The 16,778-nt window shown below is 35.6% G+C and overlaps 1 protein-coding gene across 3 annotated transcripts in view; it reads right to left on the bottom strand.

The window, feature by feature from the left end:
• Positions 1-740: 740 nt before the first annotated feature.
• The window catches only part of poe (E3 ubiquitin-protein ligase-like protein poe), an 801,929-nt gene continuing 785,891 nt past the window's right edge, over positions 741-16,778 (bottom strand). For all 3 annotated transcript variants that reach the window (XM_090405892.1, XM_090405894.1, XM_090405895.1), the window contains 2 exons: positions 1,657-1,816; positions 741-1,349 (listed from right to left, as the gene is read on the bottom strand). In XM_090405892.1, the coding sequence (XP_090262018.1) occupies positions 1,267-1,349; positions 1,657-1,816 (243 nt within the window). In that variant the 3' untranslated portion in view covers positions 741-1,266. The remainder of the gene's footprint in view (positions 1,350-1,656; positions 1,817-16,778) is intronic.

Below are 16,778 nucleotides of genomic sequence, written 5' to 3'. Positions count from 1 at the left end.
AAACGACTGCTGGCAAATAATTTTCTTTTCTTAATGTTTGTTTTGGTTTCTTAATCGCATTTATGTTTGGTGATAACATTCATCATCACAACAAGTGAACCTGAAACCATTTAGGCAAAATGAATCTTGTAAAAAAAAAAAAAAAAAAAACCTAAAATCTTAAGAGCAGTTATAAAATTCAGTAAAATTCGCCAAACCAGACTAACGTGTATACGAATGGACAAAATAAAATTATAGATACATATTTTACATAAGGGACCTATTTATGAATTTTATAGGTGCTTATTATCAGCTTGTACTCTTAGAGAATACAGAGATGTAAGAAAGCTAAACACTGCATAAAACTAGCTAAACAAAAGTCATGGGAAGACTTTGGTAAGAACATAGAAAATAAATATCAAGAAGGTGGCAAGATATTCTGGAGGTTGTTGAAGAAGCTCAGAAATGAAGGAAAGAGTGCTGTAAAAGGAATTAGAGGTGATAAAGGTGATACGAAAACAGGAGAAAAAGATATCCTCGAAAAACCTGCTATCTTTGGATGATACTGGCTAATTCACCTTCAATTGAAAAATCTCATGTAAAGAATTCTCTTTACGTGATTTTTGAACTATAGAGGTGCTTTTTTTTTTTTTTTTAAATAAGTAGAATCCAAGAAATCTAATAGAAAATATTGGTAATTTAACGATTCAACACCTTGCTGTCACAAGTTTTGCATACATAAATGAGTGAAAGACACTAGCTTACAAATTGCATATCTCTTCAATTTTTATTATTACTAGGCTTTACAGTAATCACAGAGAATATAGGACAATAAAAGTTTTCACAAGCGAGCACATATCATTAAAATAAAAATAAAAATCTCATTCGATTTTACAGTTTGAAGAAAAACATTTTCATTAATTCATAAATTTGAATTCTTCAGAAATATATTTTTTAATATGTTAAGAAGCATCCATTTCAAAAACTAAATTGGCACTATCAAGCAATAAAGCTTTTCATTTTTACACAACATGAAAAACTAAAATATCCCTCCACTAAAGTGAAGAAAAACAATCATGGTCATTTATCCATTTTGCTTCTTGGTAGCATATTAACATAAATAAATTATATCAGCAATACTGCAATGTATACAGTGATGAAGGCTTATATTTTCAAAGTTCTAAATGAAGTATGAAGTGAAATTTTAATGTATTATTTCTTAATGTCTCCTGATATACTATTTTCAAGGGGGAAAAAAAGTCACAAATTTAGAAATAGACTAATAAATTATTCTGCAGCAGGAGGAAATGATGCTGACTGAAGAGTCTCACTAAGAAAACTGTCTGGATCAGGAATATCCCCAAGAAGACCTAAATAAAATAAGAAGTCATTAGAATCAGACAACTTTTTATAAATCTTCTTATTTGATTTTTTATTATAATTTATATTTTAGTTTTACAAAAATGACCAATATGTTTTAGTTTATAAGATCAGTAGTGATGATGACTTAGATAACCAAATCTATTACCTACCAAATTATACTTGATTAAATAAATTATGAATTAAAGTTTTTATAAAGTTCTTATCTATTGTTTAATACGTAAAAATCCTTTTATTAAAATTAAGAACAGTACTTTTAACACAGAATTTGTAGACCATCAAAATATTATTATTTACCCATAACATCACAGAACTCTGCAAATGACTGACAAGGAAGCATTTCTATTTCATAGTGACGAAGTACTTTATCTCCAGCTTCTAAAAGGGGCTGATCATTGTGGCGAATATATTCTGCAAGTGCTACGGGCCATTCTTCACTAGCAACCACAGGTACCCTCTATAATTGATAAGTAAAATATTAAAACAAATAAAAAAAAAAGCAGCTTTCTTTTAAAAGAAAAGTCCTACATAAAGTAATATTAATTTTACTTATGAATAATACCTCCACAGTAAAGGAAGTCCATAGAAGATTTGTGCATTCTTCTATGAAAGCTTCATCTGCTTCATAAAAGCATGCATAACTGAATCAAGATGTTAAACACTGACAGACCCTTCAAATATTGAGGGGTATTAGGGTTTCTACAGTTCCTGCTATTTTGAACATTTCTATGTTAACTGTGAGTAATTCGGTCAAGAAATTAAACATCACACATTGTTTCTACGGTTCCTGCTATTTTGAACATTCTATGTTCAAAATAGCAGGAACTGTGGATAATTTGGTCAAGAAACACACAAAAACCACGGGAATAAAAATGAGTATATCACCAAGTATGCAGACTTGTTTCCGTTGATCTATGTAGAACAAAATAGTTCCTGTATTTTGAACATTTCTGAGTGTGGGTAATTCAGTCAAGATGTGAAACATCACACATAAATCATAAGAATAAAAATGAGTATCACCAAGTATGCAGCCTTGCTTCCATTGATCAATGTGGTTTGGATCCAACATATGCGAATATCTAGATGGAGTCTCCCTATCTGATAGAAGATGTTGGATCTGAGAGAGCCATGGATGATGTTAGTATACCAGACTTCAAACTGCTTGAAGAAAGTGTCTTGAATCATTAAAAATAATGCACCTTTGACAGCATTTAAATTTGATGTAATTTACACCAAGCTCTAGTGGCACTTCAGAAGTATAGTGGGTACATTCTGGAGGAATTTGATTACATATTATACTGTCTGGGAAGACAGCTGCAGACACCACTGCTGCAGACTCCGACTTTAAGCCAGTTATGTTGTGGAGGTAGCACATTTAATGACCATCAATATTGGCTACTCTGATGTCTAGAGCTTATAGTAATGATTTTATTTGCAAAACACAGGGATATATGGCAGTTTCATAAGTACTGTACAAATATTCCCACCACGGACAAAAATCAATGGATTTTATTTTGATTGCATATAATAAGGACAGCTGCTAACATTGAATTGACAAAAGTCATTCATTCATTTACTTTGCCGTAAATATTAGGGATCATTGATGTTTATAATACTCCATCTGCAATTCTGATAACCTGATGGCAGTTTGGATAAAGCCAGTTGATTATAGTGTCTCTTGCAGAAGCACAGACTTGAGACTTAATTGACATTAATTAATTAACTAACTTGAGATTTAATTAACTGGACACCTGTCTTCACCCAGAAGTGAAAACTAGGGTGTAAAGGATTGTTCACAGCTGTTATCTCACAAGTGATGTATATAAGGTAAAAAGGTCCGTTTTCTGTGAATTATGAGTTCCAAGAAGCCAGCTTCTGTGTGACTGGGATTACTGTTTGCTCTACTTCTAGTTCAGGATGAACTCCATTTTGCTAAAAATGCATACAAACGTTTTCTGTATGACAATCTAAATCCATTTATGAGCACCCAGTTTGAAAGATGGTCAAATCATCCCACATAGAAGACATAATTCTTGTAGAAAGGCGTATACGTTGATTATACATGATTATTAATTAATTTAAGGAATTCACAAAATTCACAATAAGGAATGTACACTAGAATATAAATTAAATTAAACTTTAATATATATTTCCAATATTTCAAAAAAGTCACGTTGCCATCTTCAAAGGAACTTAAAATAAAGACACGTGAACGCAGGCACTACACACAGTAAATGAGGATGAAGTGAGGAAGCTAATGTTCCTCCTAAAAGTCCTGATGGTGCCCCCTAGAGGGCTTTGTAGGTATTCTTGGCTGTTGGGCTGAAGGTCTCCTGATGTAAGTCTCCCAAATTTGGGGCAGTCTCATGCAACCAAATTTGTTGAGTTTGGCATGTTTCTTAGAGCTGACGCTGATTCCATGAAAACAAGACAAGCAGACATAGAAGAAGAAGACATAACTTAGTTGGAGGAAGTTCTTCTCTTATTGGGTTACCATTATCTTAATGCAGAACTTTGTGGGACTCTCTCCTCTTGGAGGGAGGAAGAGAGGGTTAATACATTTGGACTGGAAACATTCAGTTAGATATAGTTTTTAATAAAAGGAGGGAGGTTTTTGTGAGACCAAAGTTAAGTAGTTTTTTGGTCTTCCAAGCTCATCATATGATTTTTTACATCAAAGTAATCTGATACTAAGTGCTCCTGTTATATATATATACAGGTAACCCTCGTATAACGCGGATGTTAGGTTCCATAGAAATGGCGCGTTATATAAATCGCGTTATGCGAGACTCAGATTACATAGGAAAAGTAAGGTTAGGTTCTGAAATCGTTTTTTTTTTTAATTATATAAACAACAATGACACACCCAACAAAAATATATTTTTATTTAATTCTTGTAATTTTCATGTAAATTAAGAAAACATAAACTATGAAACCAATATATAGTCTCACTATATATTTATAAACTTATAAATATATTTATAAGTTTATAAATATATAGTAATATATAAATTTATAACCTATATATTTATAAACATTATATAAACTTATAAAATTACAAATTGTATGTAAACTTCATTGCACATAATATAGTGCATATTTTAATCGTCATCACTGTCTTCAAAACGAACATTTCGTAGATGTTCTTTATTTATGAGTGGCCAGAAGTTGTCGTCATCACTTCCCATCACACCATAAATCTCTGGGACATCATTTGTATAATTCTCATTGCATACTTCGGCTGGTTTAGTTATCAAGAAGTCAGTAATAAACCATGCTTACCACTATGCTGCAATTTTTTATTAAGTTCATAATATGGAGCTAAACAAATATCCAATTGTCTCGCGAATTTTCTGGAGCCCTCGTTGAGGGATCATTATCTGTAAAATAGCTTCCTAACTTTCTTGCCAAGTCAAATTCTTTTGCTAATTTCTTTAAACTGAATTTTTTAACGGCTTCATCACAATCAGAATCTTCGACAGAACTTTCCCTGCCATTTGGTTCGACGTCATCTATTAATTGTACTAGTTCTTCCTAATTTAAATTCATTTCCTCATCAATTATTTCACTAATTTCGTTTTCCACCATATCGCAGAAGCCCTCTAAGCAGCCATTACTATAGAAATAATTTTTTTACATAAAAAAAAGCATTACATATTGTATGTAACTCACCAGGAAATAAAGTGCTCAGCTTGAGATGAACACACCTATGATTTTTAATGTGCTTTCCTGGCAGAAAACGAAGACAACTTTCAACAATAATTAACACTTTACATGGTAAAAACAATTGATGTACATGCATGCTAAAGGGTATTTCCCCTAAAATTTGCTACTTATAACTACATGTGTGATACAGGCAGACACAAATTTAACAAAGATAAAATTTGATTTTTAAGTCGTGCGTTGAAAAATATATGAAAAGATAAAGGGTTACTACAATTTGTAGACCACGTTATATCGAAACTGAGTTATATAAATACCACGTTGAACAAGGGTTGCTACAATTTGTCGGCCGTGTTATAGCACAATGCGCTGTATAAGTACCGCGTTATACGAGGGTTACCTGTATATTAATAAAAAAAAACAAAAAACTCTAATGGATACATTTAGAAGCTGGAATAGGAAAATTTGCTCTCCAGAGCAAATTTTCCTATTCCAGTCGCTTCTTCTTCACTCGTTCTCTCAGCTTGGCCAGAACCTCAAGGTAATAAGGTTGGTTAACTGTCTGACCCTCTAGTAGCCATTCAACTATTACCATGCCATCGATATAAAAAAACTATCAAACATAAAAAATTGGAGTTAACCATACGAGGTGTGGCTATTAAATAACAACACTGGAAGCAAAAATGTGGTTTATTATTACAATTGTACAACTTAATTGTTATCCCCTTCAACATACTCCCCTCCTCTATCTATACATCTCTATCTAATAATCAACATAATCCTCTCCTCTATCTGTTGCATACGAATTTTCCATTGTTGGAAGCAGTGCTGCAAGTCATCAGGTGTTATCTGCTTCAGTAGCACTGCTGTTTTCTCCTTTACCTCATCCACTGAATGAAAATGGGTGCCCATTAATGCAGATTTCAACTTCAGAAAAAGGTAAAAGTCGCATGGAGCTAAGTCCGGCAAGTGAGGTGAATGGTCCAACACCGGGATCTTCTTATTAGCCAGATACTGCTTTACAGACAGCGCACTGTGGGCTGGAGCGTTGTCCTGATGGAGAATCCAAGCCTTGTTCTTCTGCAGATCAGGTCTCTTCTTCTTCACTCGTTCTCTCAGCTTGGCCAGAACCTCAAGGTAATAAGGTTGGTTAACTGTCTGACCCTCTAGTAGCCATTCAACTATTACCATGCCATCGACATAAAAAAAAACTATCAACATTGCCTTCAGTTTTGACTTGCTTATTCTTGCTTTTTTCATTCTCGGTGACGTGGGAGTTTTCCACAGCATTGATTGTCTCTTTGTTTCTGGATCGTACTGGAAAATCTACGTCTCATCACATGTGATGATCTTCTCCTGCAAGTCTGGCTCCACTGTCAGCCATTCCATGATGTCAGTACAAATGTTTCTGGACATCTTTCTGCTCCTGACACAAGTTTTTGGAAACCATTTTAGCAGATTTAGTTCATGTTTTCAATTGCTCATGCAAAATTTGTTGTACGGTCTCTTTATCAATGTGCACCATGTCTGCTATCACCTGAATGCTTAATTGGTGATTTTTGCAGACAATTTCATTAATTTTCGCAATGTCTGGTTTGGTTGCTGCTGTGACAGGGCGAATGGTCGTTCATCATCTTCAACGTTTTCTTGACCTTCAGCAAAGCATTTGTGCCATTCAAACATTCGTGCACGTGACATTACATTATCACTGTATACCTCCTACAACAGTTTCAAACACCCAGTCAGTGCTTTCTTCAATTTCATAAGGAATTTGAGATCAATGCACTGCTCGAGTTTAAATGTTAGACATTATTCTAGCAAAGGGACTTCACATGTGTTTCTTTTATAACTGCCTACAGACTAACTACGAGGTTGAGATAAGCATTGTATAACAACAATGCTTATCTCAACTGCTTCTAGAACCTTCAAGGTCATTCACGGTGTAAGCGCATCCCACTGCTATGCATACATGATCCACAGAGCACTGTTATTTAATAGCCACACCTCGTATTTTAACAAGATCTTACAGAAACGACTGGATGGTGATTCGAGAACAAAATGTGTGATTAATCACACATTTTGTTTTTTTTTTGTTTCAGTTATTATGACAGTAGTTTCATAAGTAGGTTGGGAGGCAGTTGAGAGTGATAGATTCATATTCAAAGGAGATAAAGATTCAGTGTCAGAACTCCTCCACTCAACATAGAGAAACATGAATGTTCACTATCTGGGAAGCAGTAGGACAGGGCCACTGTGGTACTGCCATACCAGTACCACTGCAGGCTTTGAACCCTATCCCTAGACTATGGGAGAGCAGTGATCCTTGCAGGCAACCTCCACTACCTGAGTGATTCTAGCTGGGTTTATCCAAGACCGTTTATGTTGTTAAAGCAGGGACCAGAGCAGTACATGCATGACACCAGAATTCTACTTTCTGGATGTCCATGGGTTGCACCACATCACAAGCACAGAAGTAGGGTCTTGCATCTCAGTGATGTGGTCTGGAAAATAAGAGAGTGAAAAATGTTGCAAAAGAAATACAATAAAGAAGACAGGAAGAAAAGAACTGAAACAGAGTACCATCAGAGCAATCCACTATGGGAACCTTTCAGTAATATTGTTTCTTGGAAAGATTTTACACCAGGAAGAGAGAAACATAAACCTAAGCTCCTCATTTACAACAAAAATGATGGACCTGCATTAAAAAATTTCAGAGCCCAAACAGTGGGGAATATATCTTCCCACGGTTTGAGTTCTGAAATAAAGCTAGAAGTTGGACACCACCTAGGGATGCTGTTGAGGGATTTCAGAGCAACCAAGTAGAAAATTATAAAGAATTAGTTGATAAACTAATTATAAACTACCACAAGATGGGCCCATGACATCATTGAAGATTCCATTCTTTCATTCTCATCTTGACATTTTTCCTGAAAATGTTAGTGAGCGAGTGACAATCAGGGTGAATGGTTCCATCCAATCATGGTAATAGATCAATGATACTAAGGAAAGTTAGTGCTTTCTTCAAAGAGAGAGAAGAATCAGAATAGAAAAAAGTATTACCTTTCGGTGAACTCTCATCACAGCAAATTCATATGCACAATGGAATCATTTGTGAATGAATTTTCTTTACAACATGCACGTTAAGGTGATTGTGACTCTCTTGCTATCACTCTATCTGGTAGGGTGAGAGAAAACGCTGTGCTCCGAGGAAATTTTGAGTTTACATTTCAGTGGAAGTGCCATGTGTTGTGACAGTTCTTTGATTGTATCCAAATTTGCATTGGGAGGGAAATAATCAACAACAAATGAACAATAATTAAGGAGAATGTTATATTTGGTTGGTATATCTGAATTACTAAAAAGGTGTCAATATGTGAACTGTCATCAATAAAGCATGTGAAGATGGGAAATATAATAATAATAATATTATTATTATTATATTACAAGAGAGACCTCCAGGGAGTCAGCAACTCATTGAGGGAAAGAACCAGTGCGAACAGAAATACTTTAATTACTGGCAACGAATTATTAATAATTAACATTTGTGATATATGTGTGTTTTATAAGTTGCTGGGTGGAGCAAACAGCATGGGATCCTGTAAACATGCATATGTACATTTATGATGAAATAATTAAAAAGAAACTCAGGAGGAGAAGGGAAAAAGGTTGTTTACTTGCAAAATATAAATAACTAACCAATAATAAACCACTGTATACATTTGATAGCTCAGTAAATAACCATAGGGATGGGCTAATCCAATGAGCTAATAATGCTGATCAGGCAATTCATTTGGGCATGGCAGGAATACATGTTGGTTGATGGAACAGCATCATCTTCAACAAATCAACAACAAATTTTACAACGATCTCGTAAACTTTGTTGTGCTTGTTATGTGTCTGTTTTATTTACATTTCACTTTGTCTTTCTAAGAATTTTCTTCTTTGATTTACTGAGGATCAGTGTCCACTTTTTACACAGTAGTAGGATAAATAAATAATTTCCAATGATCGTCGGAATTATTCACTCTTTTGTGAATCCTACATTCATTACTTTTTTTTTTTTTTTGTCAGCGGCTCTTTGGTCTTATCAATAATAGATATCTCACATATGCTAGTAATTTGTTGTAGATCAACCACTTCTTTATAATACATAGAAGTGTTAATTTTTATTCAGGAATAGATACATTTTTACTGTCTGTTGTTTCCGAAGACTGGAGTAAAAATGTTCCTACTCCAATGTCAACAGACATTGGAGTAGGAACATTTTTTTTGTTTTTCTTGCAAAAGCAAGAAAAAAGTAATTTTGCTGTATCACTAAATAATACAGTACAGAGACATTTTACAGTCTTGGTAGCATATTTGGAAACAAATAGTGTAATTAGAGACAACTGGAATGACACTTCATAATTCATAACATTTCATCAACGGTCATCTTGTGTGGAATGTACCAGTGCGTGTCTAATCGTCGAAGTTAAGCAGTGCTGAGATTGGTTAGTACTCGGAAGGGTAACCACCTGGAAATACAGAGTACAGCAGACAGATTCCTTTAGGAGAGTAAATAAGGAGTTAAATGGATGAATATCATCAAGCTAGAGCTACAAAAAGAAGAAAAAAATTGTGGAGGGAATTCAAGGAGAAAGGTGACCAAGCAGGCACATGAATAGCACAAAAGAAAGATAAAAGCAGAGTATGAAAGGAAATTAGCAGTGCAGGCCAAAGATAATCCCAAACAGTTCTTTTGATGTGCTGCAAGTAAAAGAAAGAATGTTTATGGCAGAATGATTTTAATGAATTCCGATGGTAGGGAGGCAACTGAATCAGTCGAAAAAGCAGAATTACTAAGTGAATACTTTTCAAGAGTATATCATTCAGATGGAGATATTGCAGTAACAAGAGAGGCAAAGGCTTATATGGGAACTGAGGTAAACGATCTGGAGGTGCATAGCATATTACAAAACCTTAATGTGAATACAGGTGTGGGATTGGATGGTATACCAGCTCAAGTTTTAAGGTGATAAGGAATTGTCAGTACCCATGATGATTATACTGTTTAATCTAAATCTCAGCTGGCATGTTTAGTCCCATGGAGGTGAAAAGAGGAGAAAATAGTTCAATTGCATAAAAGAGGCTTCAAGACTCATGTAGCAAACTGCTGACAGATAAGCATATCAGGAGTTGTTGTCAAGTTACTGGAAGAGTTGGTCAAGAGCAAAATACAAGAATGGATAGATGGAAATGGGATACTATATGAGGGGGGGGGACATGGTTTTGTAAAGGGTAGGTTATGCCTCAGTAACTTGTTCGCGCTTTATAATACAGTGCCAGCTGAGTTGAATAAAGGTGATGGGTTTCATCATTCTAATCAGTAAACTGCAGCACATGGGGATGGATATAGGGTTGGTGAGATGGATAAGAGGATGGTAGTTGATGGAGAGATATCAGAGAGTAGTTTATTCAGGAGTAGAGTCCAGAAGAAGGCCTGAGACTAGTGGTGTGCTGCATGAATGATATAGGAAAGGATCTGAGAGGAACTGTTCAGTTGTTTGCTGATGATGAAAAGGTGGGCAGAGCAATAGTTAATACAGATGATGTTAAAAAAAAAAAATAAATTAAAGATGCAAAAAAAATATATTCTTGGTTTAATTCTTTATCCAAGTGAAAGCAAACAAAGTTTGCATAAGAAGTAACTTCAAGACTGGGCAACTCATATATAGAGGCTAATGACTTCACATCACTTGCCTTAGTATCTCATAATGCAAAGCACATATCCTTATGGATATGTATAAAATGCTACGCATTATGGGAAGGGTCACTACCAAACCAGTTTTGACCTTTATTGAGGTGAAAAAGTAAAGGGGTGCTCATCACAGGCCTAGAGTAGTTAATATAGGGGTGCAAGAGAGCCTTGATAGTATTAGGAGTAAGAAAAGACAGATAGATAGTATGAAAGACAGAGAAAAGGCCTCAGCTCTTTAAAATCATCATATAGCCAAAGGCTATCAGTTTTCCTTTTTCACCAATCTCATATAGACGAACAACCAAAAGACCAATTGAAACTAAAGCACAAACATGACCGATGCCCAGGTGGTTAGCCTCATCTGCCTGATAATGCTCTCCAGTCATTCCTGCAATTGATTATAAGACCACAATGAATTAAGAGGATGAACCTATTTAAAAAATCTCTCATAGCAAGAATAGACAAAATTTTATCTCCCCCTGGTGATTATTGCATAATGTGGGTGTTCTACACCGTCTAGTCACAAATTTTAAATATCTCCTAGAATGCTTCTTTCTAAATACAAAAATCGTCTGACTGAACAATGAAATTTTCATAATGTAATATTATAAAGCATTTGAATGTCATATTGCTGGTTTTAAAATCCACTGTTCCTCACACAGCATGTGTATTGTCAGCTTCCTATAAGAAAGGTTCAACAATCAATGCAAAGAGCAGTGGACTAAGACAGGTAACCTTTATTGAGGTTTCACCAGTAGGAGCCAGACCCAGAAGTGATGCCAAGGTTGAAGTAACGAAGAAGTCATATTTCCATATACAAGTAGCCAAAAGGTGTCACACATTATTACTAAAATACTCTGGATTAGATAGATGCTGAAAGTTTTTCCACTTGGTTATATTACAAATTAAAGATGACAAGAAATTATATTCTTGGTTACTTCATGTGCAAAATTTGTCTGCTTACACTTGGATAAAGGATTAAACCAATAATATAATTTCATGGCATCTTTAATTTATAATATAACCAAGGGAAAAATTTTCAACAAGATGATAAAATATTGCAGGATGATTTGGACAGAATGGAAGTCTGCAAAGGAGAATGGATATCTGTTTAATGTGGCAAAGCGTAAGGCATTTTGGAGTGACTGCTCATCAAAGTATTTACTAAAGAATACTTTGATGAGCAGGCTATTATTCCTCTTTATCAAGCCTTGATAACAGCACACCCCATCTTGACTACTGCATGCGGATCTGGGCACCAGGATTTCTTCGTGACGAGGAACTGGTGGAGAGGATTCAGAGGCGAGTGACCAAGATTGTAACAGGTATATGGAATGAACCTTATGAGAAGAACAGGTTGAAGATTTATGGGTTACAGTACTTAAGGGTCAAAGCTGCATAACTGAGAGGAGACCTCCACATAGCCTTTAAAAGAACCCAGAGAACAGACAAGGGCTTCTGACCTAATGTCCAATCCTCACCTTCTCGTGGTGCACCCTGTTGGGTATCTACCTGGATACTGAGTGAACGAGGATGAGCTGGCAATTTGGGATTTAGCCGACCAAATTGTATTCTTATTGGCTTAAACCAATATACAAAAATGATGGTACAACATGACAAAATTTCGTGCTGGCTAGGGCGTAACCCAGTTAAACAAGGCCCCTCCATTGTTTTTGCCAGGGAACTAGGGCAAACAGTGAAAAGTCAGCTACTGGAACAAATCTAAAAGCACCCCCCCCAACTCAACATCACCAGAGTTAAAGATCGGTACTATCAACATAAGAAGCCTGAATGGCAAAGAAATGGAGCTAGCTGAGGAATTAGATAAGTACCAGATCGACATAATAGGGGTCATTGAAACAAAAAAGACAAAAACTGGTGAGATCTTTCTGAGCAATAAATACAAAACGTTATATTCAGGCAATGACAATCAAGAAAAAGAAGCGGTAGCCATAGTATTCAACACAAAATACGAGGCTAATCTTCTTGAATGGCAGGTAGTCTCAAGTAGAGTGATGTCGGCAAATATCAGAATGGGGAATCGGACAATGAGACTTCTTTGTGCCTATGGTCCCACAGAAGGTTCTACTAAGGTAGAAGTGGAGGAATTTTTTAATGCTCTGGAAAAAGCAACTGACACAATGAAAAAGGAAAAGTTGGTCATTGTTGGGGATCTAAATAGCAGAGTAGGAAATGATTATGAGACATACAAAAAGATTTTGGAAAAATTTGAAGAAAAGAGCAAAGTTAATAATAATGGCAAATACCTGTTGGATTTCTGTTCAGGACATGGACTGGTTATTACTAACAGCATGTTCCAACATAAAAATATGCACAAATTCACATGAAGAGAAGAGGCAAGGAATAAGAATAGTCTCATTGATTATGTTATTGTTGATAGTGATGTTTTCTCACTGGTGAAGGACACCAGAGTGTACAGAGGATTTGAAATTGGAAGTGATCACTATTTAGTCTTGAGCAGGATAAAATTGAATTTCATATTGAAAAGAATAACATGCAAGAAAGTTTTAAAGCGAATAAAAGTTGAGCAGCTTTGAGATGAGAACTGTAGACTAAAATACACAGAGATTATTGAAGAAAAAATGAAAGAGTTTGAGAACAAGAACCAAACCTTGAAGATTCAGTGGCAAATCTTGAAGAAAATCCTGATTGATTCAACCAGAGAGGCATGGTGAGGTCGTCTGCAAGGATAGAAAAATCAGAACTCCATGGTGGACGCAGGAAGTAAAAGAGGCAGTGAAGGAAAAGAAGAAAGCATATCAAAAGTTCCTGGCAAATAAGTCAGCTTGTGCTCTTAGAGAATACAGAGACAAATGTAAGAAAGCTAAACAGTGTGTAAAACTAGCTAAACAAAAGTCATGGGAGGACTTTGGCAAGAATATAGAAAATAAATATCAAGAAGGTGGCAAAATATTCTGGAGGTTGTTGAAGAAGCTTAGGAATGGAGGAAAGAGTGCTGCAAAAAGGAATTAGAGATGATAAAGGTGAAATGAAAACTGGAGAAAAAGATATCCTTGAAGTATGGAGTAATTACTTTGAAAAACTGCTGAATGAAACAAGCAGTGATGACAGCACAGTGATAAAAAACACTGACCAGGCATGCAGTCAGGAATACATATCCATACTTGAAGTAGAAAAAGCCATCAAAGGCCTGAAATGTGGAAAGGCAGCAGGAGTAGATGATATTCGACCAGAAATGCTGAAGTATGGTGGTATAAGAGTCTTACAGTGGCTGCACTGCATAGTTCAGAAAGCCTGGACAGCGGGAGGAATTCCCGATGATTGGAGTAGAGCTCTCATAGTACCCATATATAAAAAGGGAAATAAAACTGAATGTGAGAATTACAGAGGTATTTCCCTACTGAGTGTTCCTGGCAAGATCTATGCAAGTATACTTGAGAAACGGTTGAGAAGAATTGTGGAAGAAAAGCTTGGTGAAGAACAAGCTGGATTCAGGCCAAATAGAGGCTGTCAGGATCAGATCTTCACTTTATGACAAATAGTCGAGAAAGCATGGGAATATAACAAAGATCTGTATTTAAGTTTTGTCGATTTGGAAAAGGCATATGACAAGGTGCCAAGAGAGAAGCTATTCAATACGCTGCAGTTAAATGGTGTCAATGGGGCATTATATCAAGCAATACTTAGTCTTTATTTGAGTTGTGAGTCAGCAGTTAGAATTGAAGGAAGTACAGGAAGATGGTTTAATGTTAAATCTGGTGTGAGACAAGGATGTACATTATCCCCTCTGTTATTCATTATCTATATGGATCACATTATGAAAGAATGTAGTATTAAACCTGATATCAAAATTGGAGATGTTAATGTCAGCTCTTTGCTTTATGCGGATGATGTTATACTTCTAAATAAATCCGCTACAAGTCTGCAAGATTCTCTGACTAAATTGAATAGCTGTTGTAATAGATATGGTATGAAGGTCAGCAATAAAAAGACAAAGACAATGAAAATAGGCAGAATCATTGAAAATGTCAACTGTGTTGTGAATGGAGAACCTGTGGAACAAGTAAAACATTTCAGCTACTTAGGCACAATTTTTACTGAAGATGGTAAACTAAATATAGAAATAGACAACAGAATCAGCAAAGCTGGTATGGTGGGAAGTCAATTGAATAAATTCATATGGAATAAGAGAGAAATTAGTCGGAATACTAAATTAGCTGTATACAAGACAGTGTTCAAACCAGTTTTAACTTATGGATCTGAGAGGTGGGTCAGAAGTAAAACATTTGACCAAAGACTAGAGACCACAGATATGAGAGTCCTGAGAAAGATTACAGGCGTGAACAGATGGCATCAATGGCAATATCATATTAAAAACGAGGATATTAGGAAAGAACTTGACATTGTCAGCATCCAGGAATGCGTTAGCAGAGCTAATCTCAGGTGGAATGGTCACTTAAACAGAAGGGCGAGGAAAGATTAGCAAAACAAGTGTTCTCTGCCAGGTTGGCAGGAAAACGACCCAGAGGAAGACCAAGATATAGGTGGATTGATACGGTACAAAGTGCCTTAGACAATAGAAATATAAGATCTGATAATGTTGGAGTCTTGACAAGTAACAGACTGATTTGGAGGAAAATTGTAGATAGGAAATTAGAAATGATGTAATTTTTTCATGTAGTACTGTCATATCCTGTACACCCCCTTGAGGGTACATGGCAGGAATTTGATGATGATGATGATGATGATGAAATAAAACTGAATTTGAGAATTACAAAAGTATTTCCCTACTGAGTGTTCTGGGCAAGATTTATACCAGTGATACTTGAGAAGAATTGTGGAAGAAAAGCCTGGTGAAGAACATGTCGTAAAGACCTATTTGTCGTAAAGTGAAGATCTTCACTTTACGACAAATAGGTCAGAAAGCATGGGAATATAACAAAGATCTGTACTTAAGTTTTGTCGATCTGGAAAAGGCATACGACAAGGTGCGAAGAGAGAAGCTATTCAATACACTACAGTTATATGGTGTCAATTGGGCATTATATCAAGGAATACTTAGTCTTTATTTGAAGTCAGCAATTAAAATTGAAGGAAGTACAGGAAGATGGTTTAATGTTAAATCTGGTGTCAGACAAGGATGTACATTATCCCCTCTGTTATTCATTATCTATATGGATCACATTATGACGGAAAGTGGTATTAAACATGATATCAGAATTGGAGATGTTAACGTCAGCTCTTTGCTTTATGCAGACGACGTTATACTTCTAAATAAATCCACTAAAAGTTTGCAAGAATCGCTGACTAAATTGAATAACTGTTGTAATAGATATGGTATGAAGGTCAGCAATAAAAAGACAAAGACAATGAAAATAGGTAGAATCGTTGAAAATGTGAACTGTGTTCTGAACGGAGAACCTGTGGAACAAGTAAAACATTTCTGTTGCTTAGGCACAATTTTTACTGAAGATGGTAAATTAAATATGGAAATAGACAACAGAATCAACAAAGCTGGTATGGTAGGAAGTCAATTGAATAAATTCATATGGAATAAGAGAGAAATTAGTTGGAACACTAAATTAGCTGTATACAAGACAGTGTTCAAACCAGTTTTAACTTATGGATCTGAGAGCTTGGTCAGAAGTAAAACACTTGACCAAAGACTAGAGACTGCAGATATGAAAGTCCTAAGAAAGATTGAAGGCATGAACAGATGGCATCAATGGCAATATCATATTAAAAATGAGGATATTAGGAAAGAACTTGACATTGTCAGCATCGAAGAATGCATTAGCAGAGCTAATCTCAGGTGGTATCTATGGTTACTTAAACAGAATGGGCGAAGAAAGATTAGCAAACCAAGTGTTCTCTGCCAGGTTGGTAGGTAAACAACCCTGAGGAAGACCAAGATATAGGCGGATTGATACGGTAAATTGTAGATAGGAAGTTAGTAATGATGTAAATTTTTCATGTAGTACTATCATATCTTGTACACCCCTTGAGGGTACATATCCTTTTCCTTGGAGTTGTAGGT

The sequence above is a fragment of the Typopeltis vanoorti genome, chromosome 15 (assembly GCF_054136105.1).
Source record: "Typopeltis vanoorti isolate ZY-2024b chromosome 15, IOZ_Tvanoo_1.0, whole genome shotgun sequence".
Taxonomy (NCBI): Eukaryota; Metazoa; Arthropoda; class Arachnida; order Uropygi; family Thelyphonidae; genus Typopeltis; species Typopeltis vanoorti.
Note: the sequence above shows the minus strand (reverse complement) of the source record. Positions and strands in the feature narration are given on the sequence as shown.